A 19,727-nucleotide genomic window follows, 5' to 3' on the forward strand; every position below is an offset into this window, starting at 1 on the left:
TAACTGGAAATAGAATTAGGGCATTTAAATCTTTAAAGTGACATTAGAAAGTCCCTTAGCCATTTTTCTCTTGGATAGATTAGGAAGAAACTTCGCCACCTTAGGCCATAAATGACCAATTCAGGGGTCTTCTTTATTCTGAAGTAGCTGTTACTCCTTACTTTTGGAGCCAGGAGAATTATAAAGCTGACAGCTGGTCTGATTCAGTCTAGCAATTCCTACCTTCCTATGATCAGAAATGCCCATTGAAGGTTCTTATACTCAGATGGTATAATTTATTGTCGCTCCATGGATGTCAGTGGACCTGAACCCATTTTACCAGAGCTGAGGATCTTGTCCTTAGTGATTTATTTGGAGAATGGAAAAAATTCTGTTCCTTCCTTAGCAAGTATTGGTGACTCTCAGGGTTTGGAAAAGCAAAGAGTCACACTCTGACACTGGACTCTACTGGTTTGCATGCGGAGGTTGAATCCTCAAAGGAAAGGAAAAGATCAGCATTATCCCAGCCAAGTTCTCTTTGAGAAATGTCTATAATGGACGCAGCATCCCAGGTATCCTTCAAAGAAATAATCACATTTATTCCAGGCGGTGTTTTTAGACAGGTCACTGAGAGGGCTTCAAAGGGGACAATTGGGAGAGTAAGTGTAGTGTGAGTGGATAAGAGCCAAAGAAAGAGGAAATAGGAATAAATATATAGCCAAAAATATAGGAGCTAAGTCCACTCCTCCTGTCTCTCTCGGGCCCCACGTAGACCTCACTACTACAGTAACTGAGGTTTGAGTCTTTCTTCCACTGATACGAGTACCTTCTCTTTACCCTATTCCCTGTTGTGTGTTTCAGGTTTACCTGCATAACAGAAAGATGTCTTGCTCCAGCCTGTACTATCCAGAATGCGGGGTGGCCCGGCCCAGTCCAGTTTCCGGCAGCTTCAATGAGCCGTGCGTTAGGCAGTGCCCTGACTCTGAAGTGGTCATTAGACCATCACCCGTTGTTGTAACCATCCCAGGACCAATTCTCAGCAATTTCCCTCAGCAGAGTGAAGTGGCAGCTGTAGGAGCACCTGTGGTCGGAGCCGGCTATGGGGGCTCATTTGGTTTGGGGGGATTGTACGGCTATGGAGGCCGTTACGGCGGACTGTATGGTTTAGGAGGATTAGGTGGTTATGGGGGCCATTATGGTTACGCGGGATTGTGTGGTTATGGGGGCCGTTATGGTTACGGGGGATTGAGTGGTTATGGGGGTCGTTATGGTAGACTGTGTGGTTACGGGGGAGGTTACGGTTATGGAGGATTATCCGGTGCCGGGGTATCTTGCCATAGGTACCTGAGTGGAAGCTGTACACCATGTTAAACCTTGCAGGAATATCAAAGGTAAAAAAAAAGACCAGGAAACGGAGAACAAGCAACAGATTCAGAGGGAGATTTCAGAAGCGCTGTGCAGGCATGGCTCCACTTGGATTCAACGCAAGCTGTGTCTGCTCAGTGCCTTTGTCTCCTAGACCCATTTCTAATGTTATGCTTATAAACTTTTTCTGCCAATGCTTTCCCAACCACGTGCTTAGTCTCTTAGTCACATGTGGACTCATTCTGAATTACACTCAGGCTGTTTGCTCTAACCCCGCAGTGCGAAGGAAACAGGGGCTTTAGGACAGGCATCAGTTGTAGTTATTATCACTCGAATTTGTTTGTCCAACTCTGCACCTGCGAAAAAGGAAAAACAACATCTTGCCTCAAATGCATCGCAAGGAAGCGGGTGATCGGTCGCAGCCCCTCTGGAAACACGTGAAATACCTTCTTTCTGTTGTGTATTATTTCTTTCTGTAACTGTGTATTGCAAATTTCATTCACATTAAAAACTATGCTGCATCGTAATATCGGTCTTCTGGTTTTCCTTGTTCCTCCCTCCTTGTTTAAAAATCCTGCTGCATGAAATTCATCCCTGTAGAGCAGGCAGCACCAGGCACATCTCAAGTTGCAACTTTTGAAGGCATGGAGTGACAGGAGAGTAAAGCCCTTTAAGTGGTTCGTAGCGATGTGGAAGCTTTTGGAGATATTAAAAGATCACCACTGTAGAGTTTGACAATCAAGTCTGTTTGCCACCATTTTTAATTCCTTGTTTCACCCTGGTCTGTCACAACGTAACGAAAACACAATAAAAGCTGAAGATCAAAAAGTGTCTACGTTATGCAGCTGCTGTTAGAAAGTTAAAAGGCTGAAAGAAACGCTCCATATTCCTGGATAGGAGAGAACCTAGCCTGATTCTCCTTGACACTAAAGCCTTTTGACACTCCTCTGGCATTGGAAAGAGGCAGGAAAGTCACTACAAATGTAGGTCACATATACCTTAAGGCCCTGCTGCCTTTGCACTTTACAGAGTGGTGTAAAAACCCATAGCGCAGTAGAGAATCAGGCCCGCTGTGTTGATAATAGTGGAAGCACATAGCCAGGAAGGCATTAGAAGACCCATCCTGTGAATTATGGGAAACATTCGGCATGTTTGCAGAGGTGCTGATTAAGTGGAGCTCTTTTGTTATTTCACAAAGAGCTCGATGTACTCAGCACTTCTCAAAGACAGGCCTATGCGTTAAACCATCAATCTGTATCTTGCTGTTCATTTCCTGGTTCTTCCCTTTTCTTTGCATATGCCTACAGCTTCCACTCAGGTACCTATGGCAGGATACCCCGGAACCGGATAATCCTCCATAACCGTAACCTCCCCCGTAACCTCCCCCATAACCGCACAGTCCACCATAACGGCCCCCATAACCGCACAGTCTGCCATAAGGGCTCCCGCAACCACTCAATCCCCCGTAACCATAATGGCCCCCGTAAACACACAATCCCCTGAAACCACCCACATAACCATACAATCCCCCGTAACCTCACAGTCCACCATAACAGCCCCCGTAACTACTCAATCCCCCGTAACCATAACGGCCCCCATAAGCACCTAATCCCCCGTAACCATACAATCCTCCGTAACGGCCTCCATAGCCGTACAATCCCCCCAAACCGAATGAACCCCCATAGCCGGCTCCGACCACAGGTGCTCCTACAGCTGCCACTTCACTCTGCTGAGGGAAAGTGCTGAGAATTGGTCCCGGGATGGTCACGACAACGGGTGATGGTCTGATGACCACTTCAGAGTCAGGGCACTGCCTAACACATGGCTCGTTCCAGCTGCCATAAACTGGACTGGGCCGGGCCACCCTGCATTCTGGATAGCACAGGCTGGAGCAAGACATCTTTCTGTGTGCAAACCTGAAACACACAACAAAACATAAGAAGATAAGAATGGCCATACTGGGTCAGATCAAAGGTCCATCAAGCCCAGTATCCTGTCCTCTGACAGTGGCCAATGGGAGGTGCCCCAAAGGGAAAGACCAGGTTATCATCAGGTGATCCATGCCCTGTCACCCCATCCCAGCTTCTGGAAAACAGAGGACACCACTCCTGCCCATCCTGGCTCATAGCCATTGATGGACCTATCTTTCATGAATCTATCTAGCTCCCTCTTGAACCCTGTTATAGTACTGGCCTTCACAACAGCCTCTGGCAAGGAGTTCCAGAGGTTGACAGGGAATAGAGTAAAGAAAAGGTACTAGTGTCAGTGGAAGAAAGGACTCAAAACTCGGTTACTATTGCAATGATGTCGCTGTGGGGCCCAAGAGAGAGAAGGAGTGGATTTAGTCCCTATGTTTGTGGCTGCGTATTGGTCCCTATTTCCTCTTCTTATGCCTCTTATCCACTCACAGTAAACTTCCCTCCCAACGGGCCCCTTTGAACCCTTCTCAATGACTTTGTCTGAAAAACAAGTAAGAGTAACTATTTCATTGACGGACCCCCGGGATTCGGTGTCCATTATAGACATTGCTCAAAGAGAACATGGCTGGGATACTGCTATCATTTGCTTTCCTCTGAGGATTCAACCTCTGCATTCAAACCAGTTGAGTCCGGTGTCAGAATGTGGCTCTTTGGCTTTCTAAACCTTGGGAGTCATGAATACTTGCGGATGAATAAACAGAAACTTTTCTTTTCTTCAAATAAATCACTAAGGACAAGATCCTCAGCTCTGGTAAAATGGGTTCAGGTCCACTGACTTCTATGGAGCAACAATAAATTACACGATCTGAGTATAAGAATCTTCAAATGGGTATTTCTGCTCAGAGGAACGTTGGAATTGCTAGACTGGATCACACCAGTTGTCAGCTTAATAATTCTCCTGCCTCCAATAGTGAGGAGTAACGGCTACTTCCAAATAAAGTAGAAGACCCCTAAATTGGCCATGTATGGAATAAACTGGGAAAGTTTCTTCCTAATCTAGCCAAGCGAAAAATGGCTAAGAAACTTTCTAAAATTACTTTAGGAAGATTTAAATGCCCGAAATCAATTTCCAGTTATTAGGAAATATGTTTCTCAGTTGCATATGGTGCTCCTAAAATCCCCATCTTTGGCTTCAAATCATGGATCCACCACAACCAGCAACTGATTATCTACACAAGATAATTATGTATGGAACAACGCTCTCATCCCTGATAAAAATCACAGAGAGTACATGCAAGATTCAGTCTTAAATGGAAATGGATCCTACTGTGACACCTCTTGATGTTAGAAAGAGTTTGATTCCAACTGGACTTACCCAGTTGACCGAGGAGCTGAAGTGTGGAGAAGTGTTTAGAAGGACCCTGAGTTGTGAGCGCTTTTATACAGTGTCTAGGACTGCCTGGAGGATCTGTGATGCATTTGGTACAGGAAGTCCCAATTAGTTACCAAACAAAGTTGCATGCCTCGGTAAATCCTTCTTTTGATGGAGCTGTTTTCTCAGGGTTTGGGAGTATTGGGCTAATCTCAGCCTCAAAGGGAGTGACATGCACGTTGCAATCTGCATTTCTAGTATCACTCCAGTGACTCTCTTGGTGCTGCAATGAGCATGCATGTCAAGGTGATTCAGAGCTGCATCAGTAGCACAACTGGCTGTCCTGAACAGATATCCCCTTTGGTCCTTTCAGTTCATGCAGGTCATTGTTAGGGGCATTCTACAGTTCATGATAAACTTGCCAGGAAGCAAAGATCCATTTTTCTGCTTTCTCACAAGCTCCATCCCCAACGGGTCAGATCCAATTCCCTTTGAAAACAATCGGAATCATTCCATTGCCTTCAGTGTCTTTCCTGTCATGACCTTAAGTCTCAAATTCACCTTTTGGCAGGGGGATAGTACGATGCCTATGGACAATTTTAGCCCCACTTTAAACTTTCAAACCACCTCTGAGTAGGGACTTCAGTGCAGCATGGGCCTTTGTGTTGGCCCTCTGCCCAGAGGTGAATTTCACCTTACGATGATTAAAACTTGACCTAACATAGGACTGCCACTTGTGTCACCAATGCTATCTCAAAGGGTTTCCTAGACCAGATTTACTCATGGGTCCATGGAAGGGATGGGGGGAGTTAAAGGAAGCAGTGCTCTTTTCTAGAAAGGTTTTCAGTTAAATCTTTAAATTTGTACTCTGCTAGAAACCATAGAATCATAGAATATCAGGGTTGGAAGGGACCTCAGGTGGTCATCTAGTCCAACCCCCTGCTCAAAGCAGGACAAATCCCCAACTAAATCATCCCAGCCAAGGCTTTGTCCTTAAAAGCCTTAAAAATATCTAAGGAAGGAGATTCCACCACCTCCCTAGGTAACGCAGTCCAGTGTTTCACCACCCTCCAGCCCATACTTCTTTAACTTGCTGGCAAGAATACTTTGGGAGACCATGTCAAAAGCTTTGCTAAAGTCAAGGAACAACATGTCCACCGCTTTCCCCTCATCCACAGAGCCAGTTATCTCGTCATAGAAGGCAATTAGATTAGTCAGGCATGACTTGCCCTTGGTGAAACCATGCTGACTGTTCCTGATCACTTTCCTCTCCTCTAAGTGCTTCAGAATTGATTCCTTGAGGACCTGCTCCATGATTTTTCCAGGGACTGAGGTGTGGCTGACTGGCCTGTAGTTCCATCTCTCTATGAGTGAGCTGACAAGAAACTGACGTCTTGCAAGATAATGGACTGACTAAGCCCTGGAAGAAGCCCAGGAGAGATGGAAATCATGGATTATGGCTGAAGGAGGAAAGGGCTGTTGGCTGTGATTTGACATAGAGTCCCACCAGCCACAGGTTATGTTGCATAAAACATTCCTGCAAGAACCAGAATGTTTTTTTAAGTGTAAAATATATCTCTAGGAGTGCATTCTATATCCAGGGAAGAAGGCAGAAATGTCTTCCTTTGACTTTAAGGCCCTGCACCTCTTTCAGTTTGAAGCAACTCTGCGGATTAACGCCAAGGGAGCCCCTTCGTTTTCCTATAAATACACCAAATGCAAAATTACATTAGAATGAAAATGAAATATCCCCAAATTCTTTGGCTTTGAATCATGACCTGATTAAAGGAATTACATGAGAGCCCGTGGCCTCTATTTTTTTTTAAGTGACTCTATTACTCATTGCAGAGGCGTCTAATCCCAGGAACAATTTATTAATCTTCTAAGAATACAACCCTTTTTATGTGTGAAACACCAATACGTGTTTGTCAGGTGCTTTGGAATCTTGAGTTCTGAGAACGCTGGAAAACTTCCACCCGTAACAACCTTACTATCCTTGTTTTTTTGGCATAGAACAAGAGGCACGTGGAGGTGAAGGTCACACGGGGGTCAGTTCCAGAAACAGAAATATAACCCAATAGTTCTGACTCCTCGTAACACAGAGTAAGTTCGAGGTTCACCCCTGTTACACGCTGTTACAAGATGACATTAGTAATATCGCTTGCTAAAAAATGTGTGCATCCTTGGATCTAAGCATCAACAATGAAAAAATGACTAACGTTTGATACACTTTAATTGTTTCTTCTTTATACTTGAGGACAACACTTCTCCAAAGGAATTACAAGGCTCTCAATTTCTATCTTTTCCTTGGCTGTGGTAGCATTGCAAATCATAGTATATCATTCAAGCATCAAAAACTTGCTTTAACACATAGCACCCATTGGGATGAAGTCACCAACCTCACTGTGTTTTCTCCTTTTTCTTTCCTTGGAAAAACTTCTCTCGAATGGGTCATCGTGACCCAATGGTAATGAATTCTTTCAGATTTGTGAAATGAGTTACAGGGTGGGTCGTCTCTTTAACATAGCCTTCTTTATCCATGAGGATAATAATTGATCAAAGGAATTACAAGTGTATACATTTCAAGCTTGTCCATGTGCAGTGTAGAAATAAAACTCTCAATATAGAATTCAAATGGGAAAAAATGATGGTACCAGATAATTTAAGTCTGCTCAAATGGAAATACCAACCACTAAGCAAATACCTTCAAATAAAGGGATTTAAAGCGCATTGCAAGACTCTTGAAAGCTGATCATTGTTCACACTTAGATCAGAAGATATTTCACCCTAATGTTCTCCAAAAAATCATCCAAACAAACTCAAAAGAAAATTCCAGACTGAGCCTCTCTAACAATTACTCTCAGTTGAGTGACATATTTGGAAGCCAGGAACGGTAAGTGTCCAGTAAGGTACAGGAGATGAATTTTGTTATTTGGCAGGAGTAGGGACAACTATATTGGAGTTTTTTTTCTGATTCTGCCGATCACTCCCTGTCTGACCTTCACTTTAACATGCCTCCATTCACCTCTGTGGCAAACAGGGATAATGATAACTTTCACGGTGGATTGTCTGAAGCTTCCTCTGATTTAAACATTTCAAAGCACTTAACAACCACTCATTAAGTTTTATACGGCCAAAGTGATATATTGTTATAGTAATAATTACATTATGGTATTTAGATGGGATTGTTTTGGGATTAGATGTTCCAACATTTAAGATTAGATTCACTTTAAAAATGTGTGTCAAGGTCTCAGATATCATTCCAGTATTGAGCTGTGGTTCTCATCCTCTGAAACTGTGGCTCTTTGACTTTCATTCAATGCACCTTTGCATTTCCCTTTTATATCTATTTTAATGTTTTAGGGTAGATGTTGAGCACAGCTCCATCAGCTTCAAACTGAAGAAAGGTACTTTGCTCAGCATAGGTTAGAAGAAACCTTGTGTGGAGTCCATCTGTCCGTGCGCACTCTACACTTCCACCCGCAACTGCTCAGATCCAACGTGGTGAAATGTGTGGGAAACATCAGCTACTACATCTCCGTCCATGAGCAGCCAAGAGAATTGGGCCCTGTAAGAGAATTCAGCTTGTGAAGAAAAGGAAAAGCACAAAACAGACAGAATTAAGGAGTACTTCTTCTGTGGTCAACTTTCTGTGAGAGGAGACTGGATTAATTCCAAGTCTGACCAACCTAGGGCAATTCTGCAGAAAGCTTTTCAGCCGTAATTAGAATGATCTGTAAAGTAGAAAATACACCCCCAGTGCCACTTCTTCTAACCTGAGCAGTGTCAATGCCTTCCCTCAATTGAAGTGTATGGAACTTCGCTGACGTACCCTGGCTCAGCATCTGCCCCTTGAGCTTCACAAAGGAAAGTTTGTTAAAGAAAGGGAAATGAAAAGCTTTTTTGAATGAAAATCAAAGAGCCCCAAATTCGGAGGCTAGGACTTGTGAACTCTCTATGGGAATGACATCAGAAACCTAAACATGAATTTGTAAAATTAACTAATCCATACCTTCTGGGGCATCTCCTCCCAGGAAAAATATTCTCCCGTTAAAATAATGCAACATAGTGGACACATGCAACTTTAATGAGTGAGATATACTTTGAAGTCCTTGATCTGAGGAAGGCTATGGTCATTGAGCATAATGTCAATATTAGATTAGATTTATGTGGAGGTGAACAAGCACACTGAGGTGAAGAATCAGGAGCATGTGGCAGAGTCAGAAATAAAACCCAATAATACACCATTACTCACCGTGGCTTCTCTATTACACTGGACAGTCAGAAATAAAACCCAATAATATGCCATTACTCACCGTGGCTTCCCTATTACACTGGACAGTCAGAAATAAAACCCAATAATACGCCATTACTCATCGTGGCTTCTCTGTTACACTGGACAGTTACCATTTTAGGTTCCAAATATCCCATAGCAGCATCAGCAAAGTCAGTTGAATGAAAACAGGAATGTAGCTGACCCCTAAAGTTTTCAGATGAAAGAGTTGTATGGTGTAAGATGCATGTCACGCCATGTGGAGTTAGGAACAAACTAATCATCAGAACCACAGAGGAAAAAAAATACATCAATTCAAGGCATTATGCAAAGTTTGTTTTGTAACTAATTAGGCCCTCAGGAGCACAGGGCCTCTGAATTCCCTGGGGCAGTCCATGAAACCACATAAAAACACCCATGACTCAGAAGTCTTCCAACCACTTTTCTAACTAATTCTTCTCTGTGAAATGGATAAGTCGTATTCGACTCACTATCTGAGGAACTTGGGCAGTCACATCCCTTGGGTAGCTCTGAAAATTCTCACCCCCAATTTTTAATTTAGGGTCTTGGAAGAAACTCCCCAATCAATCCTGAAGCACTTACATGAGAGGAAAGTGATCAGGAACAGTCAGCATGGATTCACCAAGGGAAGGTCATGCCTGACTAATCCAATCGCCTTCTATGATGAGATTACTGGTTCTGTGGATGAAGGGAAAGCAGTGGATGTATTGTTTCTAGACTTAGCAAAGCTTTTGACACGGTCTCCCACAGTATTCTTGTCAGCAAGTTAAAGAAGTATGGGCTGGATGAATGCACTATAAGGTGGGTAGAAAGTTGGCTAGATTGTCGGGCACAACGGGTAGTGATCAATGGCTCCATGTCTAGTTGGCAGCCGGTGTCAAGTGGAGTGCCCCAGGGGTTGGTCCTGGGGCCGGTTTTCATAGAATCATAGAATCATAGAATATCAGGGTTGGAAGGGACCCCAGAAGGTCATCTAGTCCAACCCCCTGCTCGAAGCAGGACCAATTCCCAGTTAAATCATCCCAGCCAGGGCTTTGTCAAGCCTGACCTTAAAAACCTCTAAGGAAGGAGATTCTACCACCTCCCTAGGTAACGCATTCCAGTGTTTCACCACCCTCTTAGTGAAAAAGTTTTTCCTAATATCCAATCTAAACCTCCCCCATTGCAACTTGAGACCATTACTCCTCGTTCTGTCATCTGCTACCATTGAGAACAGTCTAGAGCCATCCTCTTTGGAACCCCCTTTCAGGTAGTTGAAAGCAGCTATCAAATCCCCCCTCATTCTTCTCTTCTGCAGACTAAACAATCCCAGCTCCCTCAGCCTCTCTTCATAAGTCATGTGCTCTAGACCCCTAATCATTTTTGTTGCCCTTCGCTGGACTCTCTCCAATTTATCCACATCCTTCTTGTAGTGTGGGGCCCAAAACTGGACACAGTACTCCAGATGAGGCCTCACCAGTGTCGAATAGAGGGGAACGATCACATCCCTCGATCTGCTCGCTATGCCCCTACTTATACATCCCAAAATGCCATTGGCCTTCTTGGCAACAAGGGCACACTGTTGACTCATATCCAGCTTCTCGTCCACTGTCACCCCTAGGTCCTTTTCCGCAGAACTGCTGCCTAGCCATTCGGTCCCTAGTCTGTAGCGGTGCATTGGATTCTTCCATCCTAAGTGCAGGACCCTGCACTTATCCTTATTGAACCTCATCAGATTTCTTTTGGCCCAATCCTCCAATTTGTCTAGGTCCTTCTGTATCCTATCCCTCCCCTCCAGCGTATCTACCACTCCTCCCAGTTTAGTATCATCTGCAAATTTGCTGAGAGTGCAATCCACACCATCCTCCAGATCATTTATGAAGATATTGAACAAAACCGGCCCCAGGACTGACCCCTGGGGCACTCCACTTGACACCGGCTGCCAACTAGACATGGAGCCATTTATCACTACCCGTTGAGCCCGACAATCTAGCCAGCTTTCTACCCACCTTATAGTGCATTCATCTAGCCCATACTTCCTTAACTTGCTGACAAGAATACTGTGGGAGACCGTGTCAAAAGCTTTGCTAAAGTCAAGAAACAATACATCCACTGCTTTCCCTTCATCCACAGAACCAGTAATCTCATCATAAAAGGCGATTAGATTAGTCAGGCATGACCTTCCCTTGGTGAATCCATGCTGACTGTTCCTGATCACTTTCCTCTCATGTAAGCGCTTCAGGATTGATTCTTTGAGGACCTGCTCCATGATTTTTCCAGGGACTGAGGTGAGGCTGACCGGCCTGTAGTTCCCAGGATCCTCCTTCTTCCCTTTTTTAAAGATTGGCACTACATTAGCCTTTTTCCAGTCATCCGGGACTTCCCCCGTTCGCCACGAGTTTTCAAAGATAATGGCCAAGGGCTCTGCAATCACAGCCGCCAATTCCTTCAGCACTCTCGGATGTAACTCGTCCGGCCCCATGGACTTGTGCACGTCCAGCTTTTCTAAATAGTCCCTAACCACCTCTATCTCCACAGAGGGCTGGCCATCTCTTCCCCATTCTGTGATGCCCAGCGCAGCAGTCTGGGAGCTGACCTTGTTAGTGAAAACAGAGGCAAAAAAAGCATTGAGTACATTAGCTTTTTCCACATCCTCTGTCACTAGGTTGCCTCCCTCATTCAGTAAGGGGCCCACACTTTCCTTGGCTTTCTTCTTGTTGCCAACATACCTGAAGAAACCCTTCTTGTTACTCTTGACATCTCTTGCTAGCTGCAGCTCCAGGTGAGATTTGGCCCTCCTGATATCTTTCCTACATGCCCGAGCAATATTTTTATACTCTTCCCTGGTCATATGTCCAACCTTCCACTTCTTGTAAGCTTCTTTTTTATGTTTAAGATCCGCTAGGATTTCACCATTAAGCCAAGCTGGTCGCTTGCCATGTTTACTATTCTTTCGACTCATCGGGATGGTTTGTCCCTGTAACCTCAACAGGGATTCCTTGAAATACAGCCAGCTCTCCTGGACTCCTTTCCCCTTCATGTTAGTCCCCCAGGGGATCCTACCCATCCGCTCCCTGAGGGAGTCGAAGTCTGCTTTCCTGAAGTCCAGGGTCCGTATCCTGCTGCTTACCTTTCTTCCCTGCGTCAGGATCCTGAACTCAACCAACTCATGGTCACTGCCTCCCAGATTCCCATCCACTTTTGCTTCCCCCACTAATTCTACCCGGTTTGTGAGCAGCAGGTCAAGAAAAGCGCCCCCCCTAGTTGGCTCCCCTAGCACTTGCGCCAGAAAATTGTCCCCTACGCTTTCCAAAAACTTCCTGGATTGTCTATGCACCGCTGTATTGCTCTCCCAGCAGATATCAGGAAAATTAAAGTCACCCATGAGAATCAGGGCATGCGATCTAGTAGCTTCCGTGAGTTGCCGGAAGAAAGCCTCATCCACCTCATCCCCCTGGTCCGGTGGTCTATAGCAGACTCCCACCACTACATCACTCTTGTTGCACACACTTCTAAACTTAATCCAGAGACACTCAGGTTTTTCCACAGTTTCGTACCGGAGCTCTGAGCAGTCATACTGCTCCCTTACATACAGTGCTACTCCCCCACCTTTTCTGCCCTGCCTGTCCTTCCTGAACAGTTTATAACCATCCATGACTGTACTCCAGTCATGTGAGTTATCCCACCAAGTCTCTGTTATTCCAATCACGTCATAGTTCCTTGACATCACCAGGACCTCCAGTTCTCCCTGCTTGTTTCCAAGGCTTTGTGCATTTGTATATAAGCACTTGAGATAACCTGTTGATCGCCCCTCATTCCCAGTATGAGGCAGGAGCCCTCCCCTCACAGACATTCCTGCCTGTGCTTCCTCCCGGTATCCCGCTTTCCCACTTACCTCAGGGCTTTGGTCTCCTTCCCCCGGTGAACCTAGTTTAAAGCCCTCCTCACTAGGTTCAATATCTTTGTTCAATATCTTCATAAATGATCTGGAGGATGGTGTGGATTGCACCCTCAGCAAATTTGCAGATGATACTAAACTAGGAGGAGTGGTAGATACGCTGGAGGGCAGGGATAGGATACAGAGGGACCTAGACAAATTGGAGGATTGGGCCAAAAGAAATCTGATGAGGTTCAATAAGGATAAGTGCAGGGTCCTGCACTTAGGATGGAAGAATCCAATGCACCGCTACAGACTAGGGACCGAATGGCTAGGCAGCAGTTCTGCGGAAAAGGACCTAGGGGTGACAGTGGACGAGAAGCTGGATATGAGTCAGCAGTGTGCCCTTGTTGCCAAGAAGGCCAATGGCATTTTGGGATGTATAAGTAGGGGCATAGCGAGCTGATCGAGGGACGTGATCGTTCCCCTCTATTCGACATTGGTGAGGCCTCATCTGGAGTACTGTGTCCAGTTTTGGGCCCCACACTACAAGAAGGACGTGGATAAATTGGAGAGAGTCCAGCGAAGGGCAACAAAAATGATTAGGGGTCTGGAACACATGACTTATGAGGAGAGGCTGAGGGAACTGGGATTGTTTAGTCTGCAGAAGAGAAGAATGAGGGGGGATTTGATAGCTGCTTTCAACTACCTGAGAGGTGGTTCCAGAGAGGATGGTTCTAGACTATTCTCAGTGGTAGAAGAGGACAGGACAAGGAGTAATGGTCTCAAGTTGCAGTGGGGGAGGTTTAGGTTGGATATTAGGAAAAACTTTTTCACCAAGAGGGTGGTGAAACACTGGAATGTGTTACCTAGGGAGGTGGTGGAATCTCCTTCCTTAGAAGTTTTTAAGGTCAGGCTTGACAAAGCCCTGGCTGGGATGATTTAATTGGGGATTGGTCCTGCTTTGAGCAGGGGGTTGGACTAGATGACCTCCTGAGGTCCCTTCCAACCCTGATATTCTATGATTCTATGATTCTAAGTTTCCTCCATAGAGGCTTAATTCGTTTTTCTTCTGCTTTCTTCTGATGCAGCTGGTAAGTGACACTCATTGAGACATGATATTGTACTGGATGGGCCACTCTTCTCTTCCTGCATGGCAGTTGCTACCATCTCATATGCACAAGTGATTATAGGTGCAGTTACTCATCTGGTCTCACTTAGTGTAGCTCCAGTGAAATCAGTGGAACAGCGCACATTTACACCAGCTGAGGAAGTGGTGTTTAGTGGGGTTTTTTTATTTTAAAAAGAAGCCAAACACTTCCCTTCGTTGATCAGCAAGTGTTGGTGACACACTGAGGTTTACACACCAAAGCAGCACATTCTGAGGCTGACCTGAACTCCTAACATCCTAACAAGGAAAATGGCATTGCTAATGCTATCCCAGTCAAGTTCCGTGTTATAATTTTTAATGGATCAATAATCGCGTGCATTAGTGATAGAAATTATATAGTGCTTAGAGACAGGGTTATTTAGGACAAAGAAAGTCACAAAAATTCAAAATAGTGGGTAGGTCTTTCTTTCTTTCTTTCTTTCTTGCTTTCTTGCTTTCTCTCTCCTTCTGTCTCTCTCTTTAAGTGTCTTTGTGATCTCAATTGAATTAGGAGCTCAATATAAACATTTTTATTCCACTTATCCACGCACCTTAAATTTACTCTCTTGCCTGCTGCATGTCTCAGATTTATCTCCACTGCAGAAAGATGTCTTGTTTCACAAATGTGTGGAGAGACTTTCCACAAAGCATGTGTGGACAGCTTCAACAAGCCTTACTTAAGGTAGTGCCCTGAGCCCACAGTGCTGATCCAACCACCCGCCCTTTGTCATGATCTTCTCAGGACCAATGCTCAGTTCTTTCCCTCAGGAAAGCACAGTGGGATCTTCAGCAGCAGCTGACACTGGAGGTGGTCATGGGGCCGTATGTAGTGATAGAACCTTATAGCATTATGGAGGTTTATGTAGTTGGGGGGTCCCTGTGGTTCTGCGACATGACATGGTTATCGGGATTCATATGGTTAGGAGAGATTCCTTGGTTACAAGGCACTTTATGGTTGTGGGAGGAATATAGTGTTGCGGGGATGGTGATGGGGCCATGGATACCTTAATGGAAACAGTGGGCTCTGTTAAACCCAGTAGGCATATGCAAAGAAAAGGGAAGAACCAGGAAATGAACAGCAAGATACAGATTGATGGTTTAACGCATAGGCCTGTCTTTGAGAAGTGCTGAGTACATCGAGCTCTTTGTGAAATAACAAAAGAGCTCCACTTAATCAGCACCTCTGCAAACATGCCGAATGTTTCCCATAATTCACAGGATGGGTCTTCTAATGCCTTCCTGGCTATGTGCTTCCACTATTATCAACACAGCGGGCCTGATTCTCTACTGCGCTATGGGTTTTTACACCACTCTGTAAAGTGCAAAGGCAGCAGGGCCTTAAGGTATATGTGACCTACATTTGTAGTGACTTTCCTGCCTCTTTCCAATGCCAGAGGAGTGTCAAAAGGCTTTAGTGTCAAGGAGAATCAGGCTAGGTTCTCTCCTATCCAGGAATATGGAGCGTTTCTTTCAGCCTTTTAACTTTCTAACAGCAGCTGCATAACGTAGACACTTTTTGATCTTCAGCTTTTATTGTGTTTTCGTTACGTTGTGACAGACCAGGGTGAAACAAGGAATTAAAAATGGTGGCAAACAGACTTGATTGTCAAACTCTACAGTGGTGATCTTTTAATATCTCCAAAAGCTTCCACATCGCTACGAACCACTTAAAGGGCTTTACTCTCCTGTCACTCCATGCCTTCGAAAGTTGCAACTTGAGATGTGCCTGGTGCTGCCTGCTCTACAGGGATGAATTTCATGCAGCAGGATTTTTAAACAAGGAGGGAGGAACAAGGAAAACCAGAAGACCGATATTACGATGCAGCATAGTTTTTAATGTGAATGAAATTTGCAATACACAGTTACAGAAAGAAATAATACACAACAGAAAGAAGGTATTTCACGTGTTTCCAGAGGGGCTGCGACCGATCACCCGCTTCCTTGCGATGCATTTGAGGCAAGATGTTGCTTTTCCTTTTTCGCAGGTGCAGAGTTGGACAAACAAATTCGAGTGATAATAACTACAACTGATGCCTGTCCTAAAGCCCCTGTTTCCTTCGCACTGCGGGGTTAGAGCAAACAGCCTGAGTGTAATTCAGAATGAGTCCACATGTGACTAAGAGACTAAGCACGTGGTTGGGAAAGCATTGGCAGAAAAAGTTTATAAGCATAACATTAGAAATGGGTCTAGGAGACAAAGGCACTGAGCAGACACAGCTCGCGTTGAATCCAAGTGGAGCCATGCCTGCACAGCGCTTCTGAAATCTCCCTCTGAATCTGTTGCTTGTTCTCCGTTTCCTGGTCTTTTTTTTTACCTTTGATATTCCTGCAAGGTTTAACATGGTGTACAGCTTCCACTCAGGTACCTATGGCAAGATACCCCGGCACCGGATAATCCTCCATAACCGTAACCTCCCCCGTAACCACACAGTCTACCATAACGACCCCCATAACCACTCAATCCCCCGTAACCATAACGGCCCCCATAACCACACAATCCCGCGTAACCATAATGGCCCCCATAACCACCTAATCCTCCTAAACCATACAGTCCGCCGTAACGGCCTCCATAGCCGTACAATCCCCCCAAACCAAATGAGCCCCCATAGCCGGCTCCGACCACAGGTGCTCCTACAGCTGCCACTTCACTCTGTTGAGGGAAATTGCTGAGAATTGGTCCTGGGATGGTTACAACAACGGGTGATGGTCTAATGACCACTTCAGAGTCAGGGCACTGCCTAACGCACGGCTCATTGAAGCTGCCGGAAACTGGACTGGGCCGGGCCACCCCGCATTCTGGATAGTACAGGCTGGAGCAAGACATCTTTCTGTTATGCAGGTAAACCTGAAACACACAACAGGGAATAGGGTAAAGAGAAGGTACTCGTATCAGTGGAAGAAAGACTCAAACCTCAGTTACTGTAGTAGTGAGGTCTACGTGGGGCCCGAGAGAGACAGGAGGAGTGGACTTAGCTCCTATATTTTTGGCTATATATTTATTCCTATTTCCTCTTTCTTTGGCTCTTATCCACTCACACTACACTTACTCTCCCAATTGTCCCCTTTGAAGCCCTCTCAGTGACCTGTCTAAAAACACCGCCTGGAATAAATGTGATTATTTCTTTGAAGGATACCTGGGATGCTGCGTCCATTATAGACATTTCTCAAAGAGAACTTGGCTGGGATAATGCTGATCTTTTCCTTTCCTTTGAGGATTCAACCTCCTCATGCAAACCAGTAGAGTCCAGTGTCAGAGTGTGACTCTTTGCTTTTCCAAACCCTGAGAGTCACCAATACTTGCTAAGGAAGGAACAGAATTTTTTCCATTCTCCAAATAAATCACTAAGGACAAGATCCTCAGCTCTGGTAAAATGGGTTCAGGTCCACTGACATCCATGGAGCGACAATAAATTATACCATCTGAGTATAAGAACCTTCAATGGGCATTTCTGATCATAGGAAGGTAGGAATTGCTAGACTGAATCAGACCAGCTGTCAGCTTTATAATTCTCCTGGCTCCAAAAGTAAGGAGTAACAGCTACTTCAGAATAAAGAAGACCCCTGAATTGGTCATTTATGGCCTAAGGTGGCGAAGTTTCTTCCTAATCTATCCAAGAGAAAAATGGCTAAGGGACTTTCTAATGTCACTTTAAAGATTTAAATGCCCTAATTCTATTTCCAGTTAATCGGAAATATGTTTCCCAATTGCATATGGTGCTCCTAAAATCCCCACCTATGGCGTCAAATCATGGATCCACCAGCACTTGCAAGTGAATAACTACAAAAGACGATAATGGAGAAACACCCTCGTCCCTAATAAAAATACAGAGAGTATGTACAAGAGTTAGGCTTAAAATGAAAATGGACCCTACTGTGACAGCTCTTGTGTTGGAAAGAGATTGAGTCCAATTGGACTTACCCAGTTCACCGAGGAGATGAAGTCCAAAGAAGCGTTTAGAAGAGACCTGAGCAGTGAATCCTTTTATACAGTTTTTAGGACTGCCTGGAGGATCTGCGTTGCATTTGGTACAGGAAGTCCTAATTAGTTACCAAACAAAGTATAATGCCTCGGTAAATGCTCCTTTTGAACCTGCTGTTTTCTCAGCGTTTGGGATTATTGGACTAATCCTAATAATGCACGTTGCAGTCTGCATTGCTTGTGTCATTCCAGTGACTTTTTTGGTGGTGCAATGAGAATGCATGTCAAGGTGATTCAGAATTGCATCAGTAGCACAACTGGCTGTCCTGAACAGATATCCCCTTTGGTCCTTTCTGTTCATACTGGTCATTCTTAGGGGCACTGGACATTTCATTATAAACCTGCTTGGAAGCAGAGAGTTATTTTTCTGCATTCTCACAACCTCCATCCCCATCTCAGATCCAATTCCCTTTGTAATCAATTGGAAATATTCCTTTGCCTTCAGTGCGTTTCCTGTCATGACCTTAAGTCTCAAATTCACCCTTTGGCAGGGGGATCGAATAATGACTATGGACAGCTTTAGTTCTACTTTAAACTTTCAAACTACGTCTTCGCAAGGACTTAAGTATAGTACGAGCCTTTGTGATGATTCTCTGCCCAGGAGTGAATTTCAACCTCCGGTGATTAAAATGTGACCTAACATTGGATCTCCACTTGTGTCACCAATGCTGTCTCAAAGGGATGCCTAGAGTTGATTTGCTCAAGGTCAAGGGAAGGGACGGTAGGGAGTGAAAGGAAGCAGTGCTCTTCTATAGGAAGGTTTTGAGTTAAGTTGTGGAACTTGTACTCTATCAGAAACCATCTCTCTATGACTGAGCTGACAAGAAACTGAGGTCTTGCAAGATAATGCAGCTGACTGAGCCCTGGAAGAAGCCCAGGAGAGGTTGAAATCATGGATTCTTGGTAAAGGAGGAGAGTGCTGTGGGATGAGATATGACATAAAATCTGACCAGCTATGGGCCGTATTGCTGAAAAAAATCCTGCAAGAACCAGAATGTTGTTTTAAGTGTAAACTATATCTCTAGGAGTGCTTTCGGTATCCAGGGAAGAAGGCAGAAATATCTTCCTTTGATTTTAAGGCCCAGAATTGCTTTGAAGTTGAAGCAACTGTGCTGATTTCCACCATGAGAGCACCTTCATTTTCCTATAAAATAATTTTTAAAATACCAAATGAAAAATTACATTTGAATGAAAAAGCAATATCCCCAAATTTTTGGCTTTGAATCATGACCTGATTAAAGGAATAACACAAGAGACCTTGGCCTCTATTTTTTTTTCAAGTGACTCTACTAGTCAATGCAGAGGCTTCTAATCCCAAAACAATTTAATAATATTCTAAGGATACAACTCTTTGCATTTATAAAACACCAATGACTGTTCTTAGGTGCTTTGAAATCTTGAGTTCTAAGAACGCTGAACAATTTCCAGTCTTAACATCCTTACTATCCCTGATTTCTAGGTAGAGAAAAAAGAAGCACATTGAGGTGAAGGTTGCACAGGTTTGAGTTGCAGAAACAGAAATACAATCCAATACTTCTGACTCCTCCTGCCACGGGCTAAGCACGTGCTCCATCCCTGTGACACTCTTTTAGAAGACAAGGTTAGTAGTATGTCTTGTTAAAAAATGTGTGCATCCATGGATCTAAGCATCAATGATTAAAAAAAAAACTGGCTAATTTTGGTCCACTTTAACTGTCTCTCCTTTATACATTAATACAGCACTTCTCCAAAGAAATTAAAAGTCTGTCAAATTCTTTCCCATGAGTATGTTAGCATTATAAATCACAGTATATAATTCAAGCTTCAAAAACTT

General features: G+C 44.3%; 3 protein-coding genes across 3 annotated transcripts; 1 reads left to right on the top strand and 2 right to left on the bottom strand.

The window, feature by feature from the left end:
- Positions 1 to 861: 861 nt before the first annotated feature.
- Positions 862 to 1,350, top strand: LOC141977136 (feather keratin B-4-like). The gene has a single exon (XM_074938463.1). The coding sequence runs from the start codon at positions 862 to 864 to the stop codon at positions 1,348 to 1,350; it is 489 nt and encodes a 162-aa protein (XP_074794564.1).
- A 1,204-nt stretch (positions 1,351 to 2,554) lies between these two features.
- Positions 2,555 to 3,244, bottom strand: LOC141977478 (uncharacterized). The gene is made up of 2 exons (XM_074938998.1): positions 2,929 to 3,244; positions 2,555 to 2,880 (listed from the first exon to the last, which is right to left on the bottom strand). The coding sequence occupies exons 1-2, from the start codon at positions 3,242 to 3,244 to the stop codon at positions 2,555 to 2,557; spliced, it is 642 nt and encodes a 213-aa protein (XP_074795099.1).
- A 13,026-nt stretch (positions 3,245 to 16,270) lies between these two features.
- On the bottom strand, positions 16,271 to 16,759 carry LOC141977141 (feather keratin B-4-like). The gene has a single exon (XM_074938469.1). It carries the CDS (start codon positions 16,757 to 16,759, stop codon positions 16,271 to 16,273), a length of 489 nt encoding a protein of 162 aa, XP_074794570.1.
- Between the last annotated feature and the right edge of the window lie 2,968 nt (positions 16,760 to 19,727).

The sequence above is a fragment of the Natator depressus genome, chromosome 24 (genome assembly GCF_965152275.1).
Source record: "Natator depressus isolate rNatDep1 chromosome 24, rNatDep2.hap1, whole genome shotgun sequence".
NCBI classification, from domain to species: Eukaryota; Metazoa; Chordata; order Testudines; family Cheloniidae; genus Natator; species Natator depressus.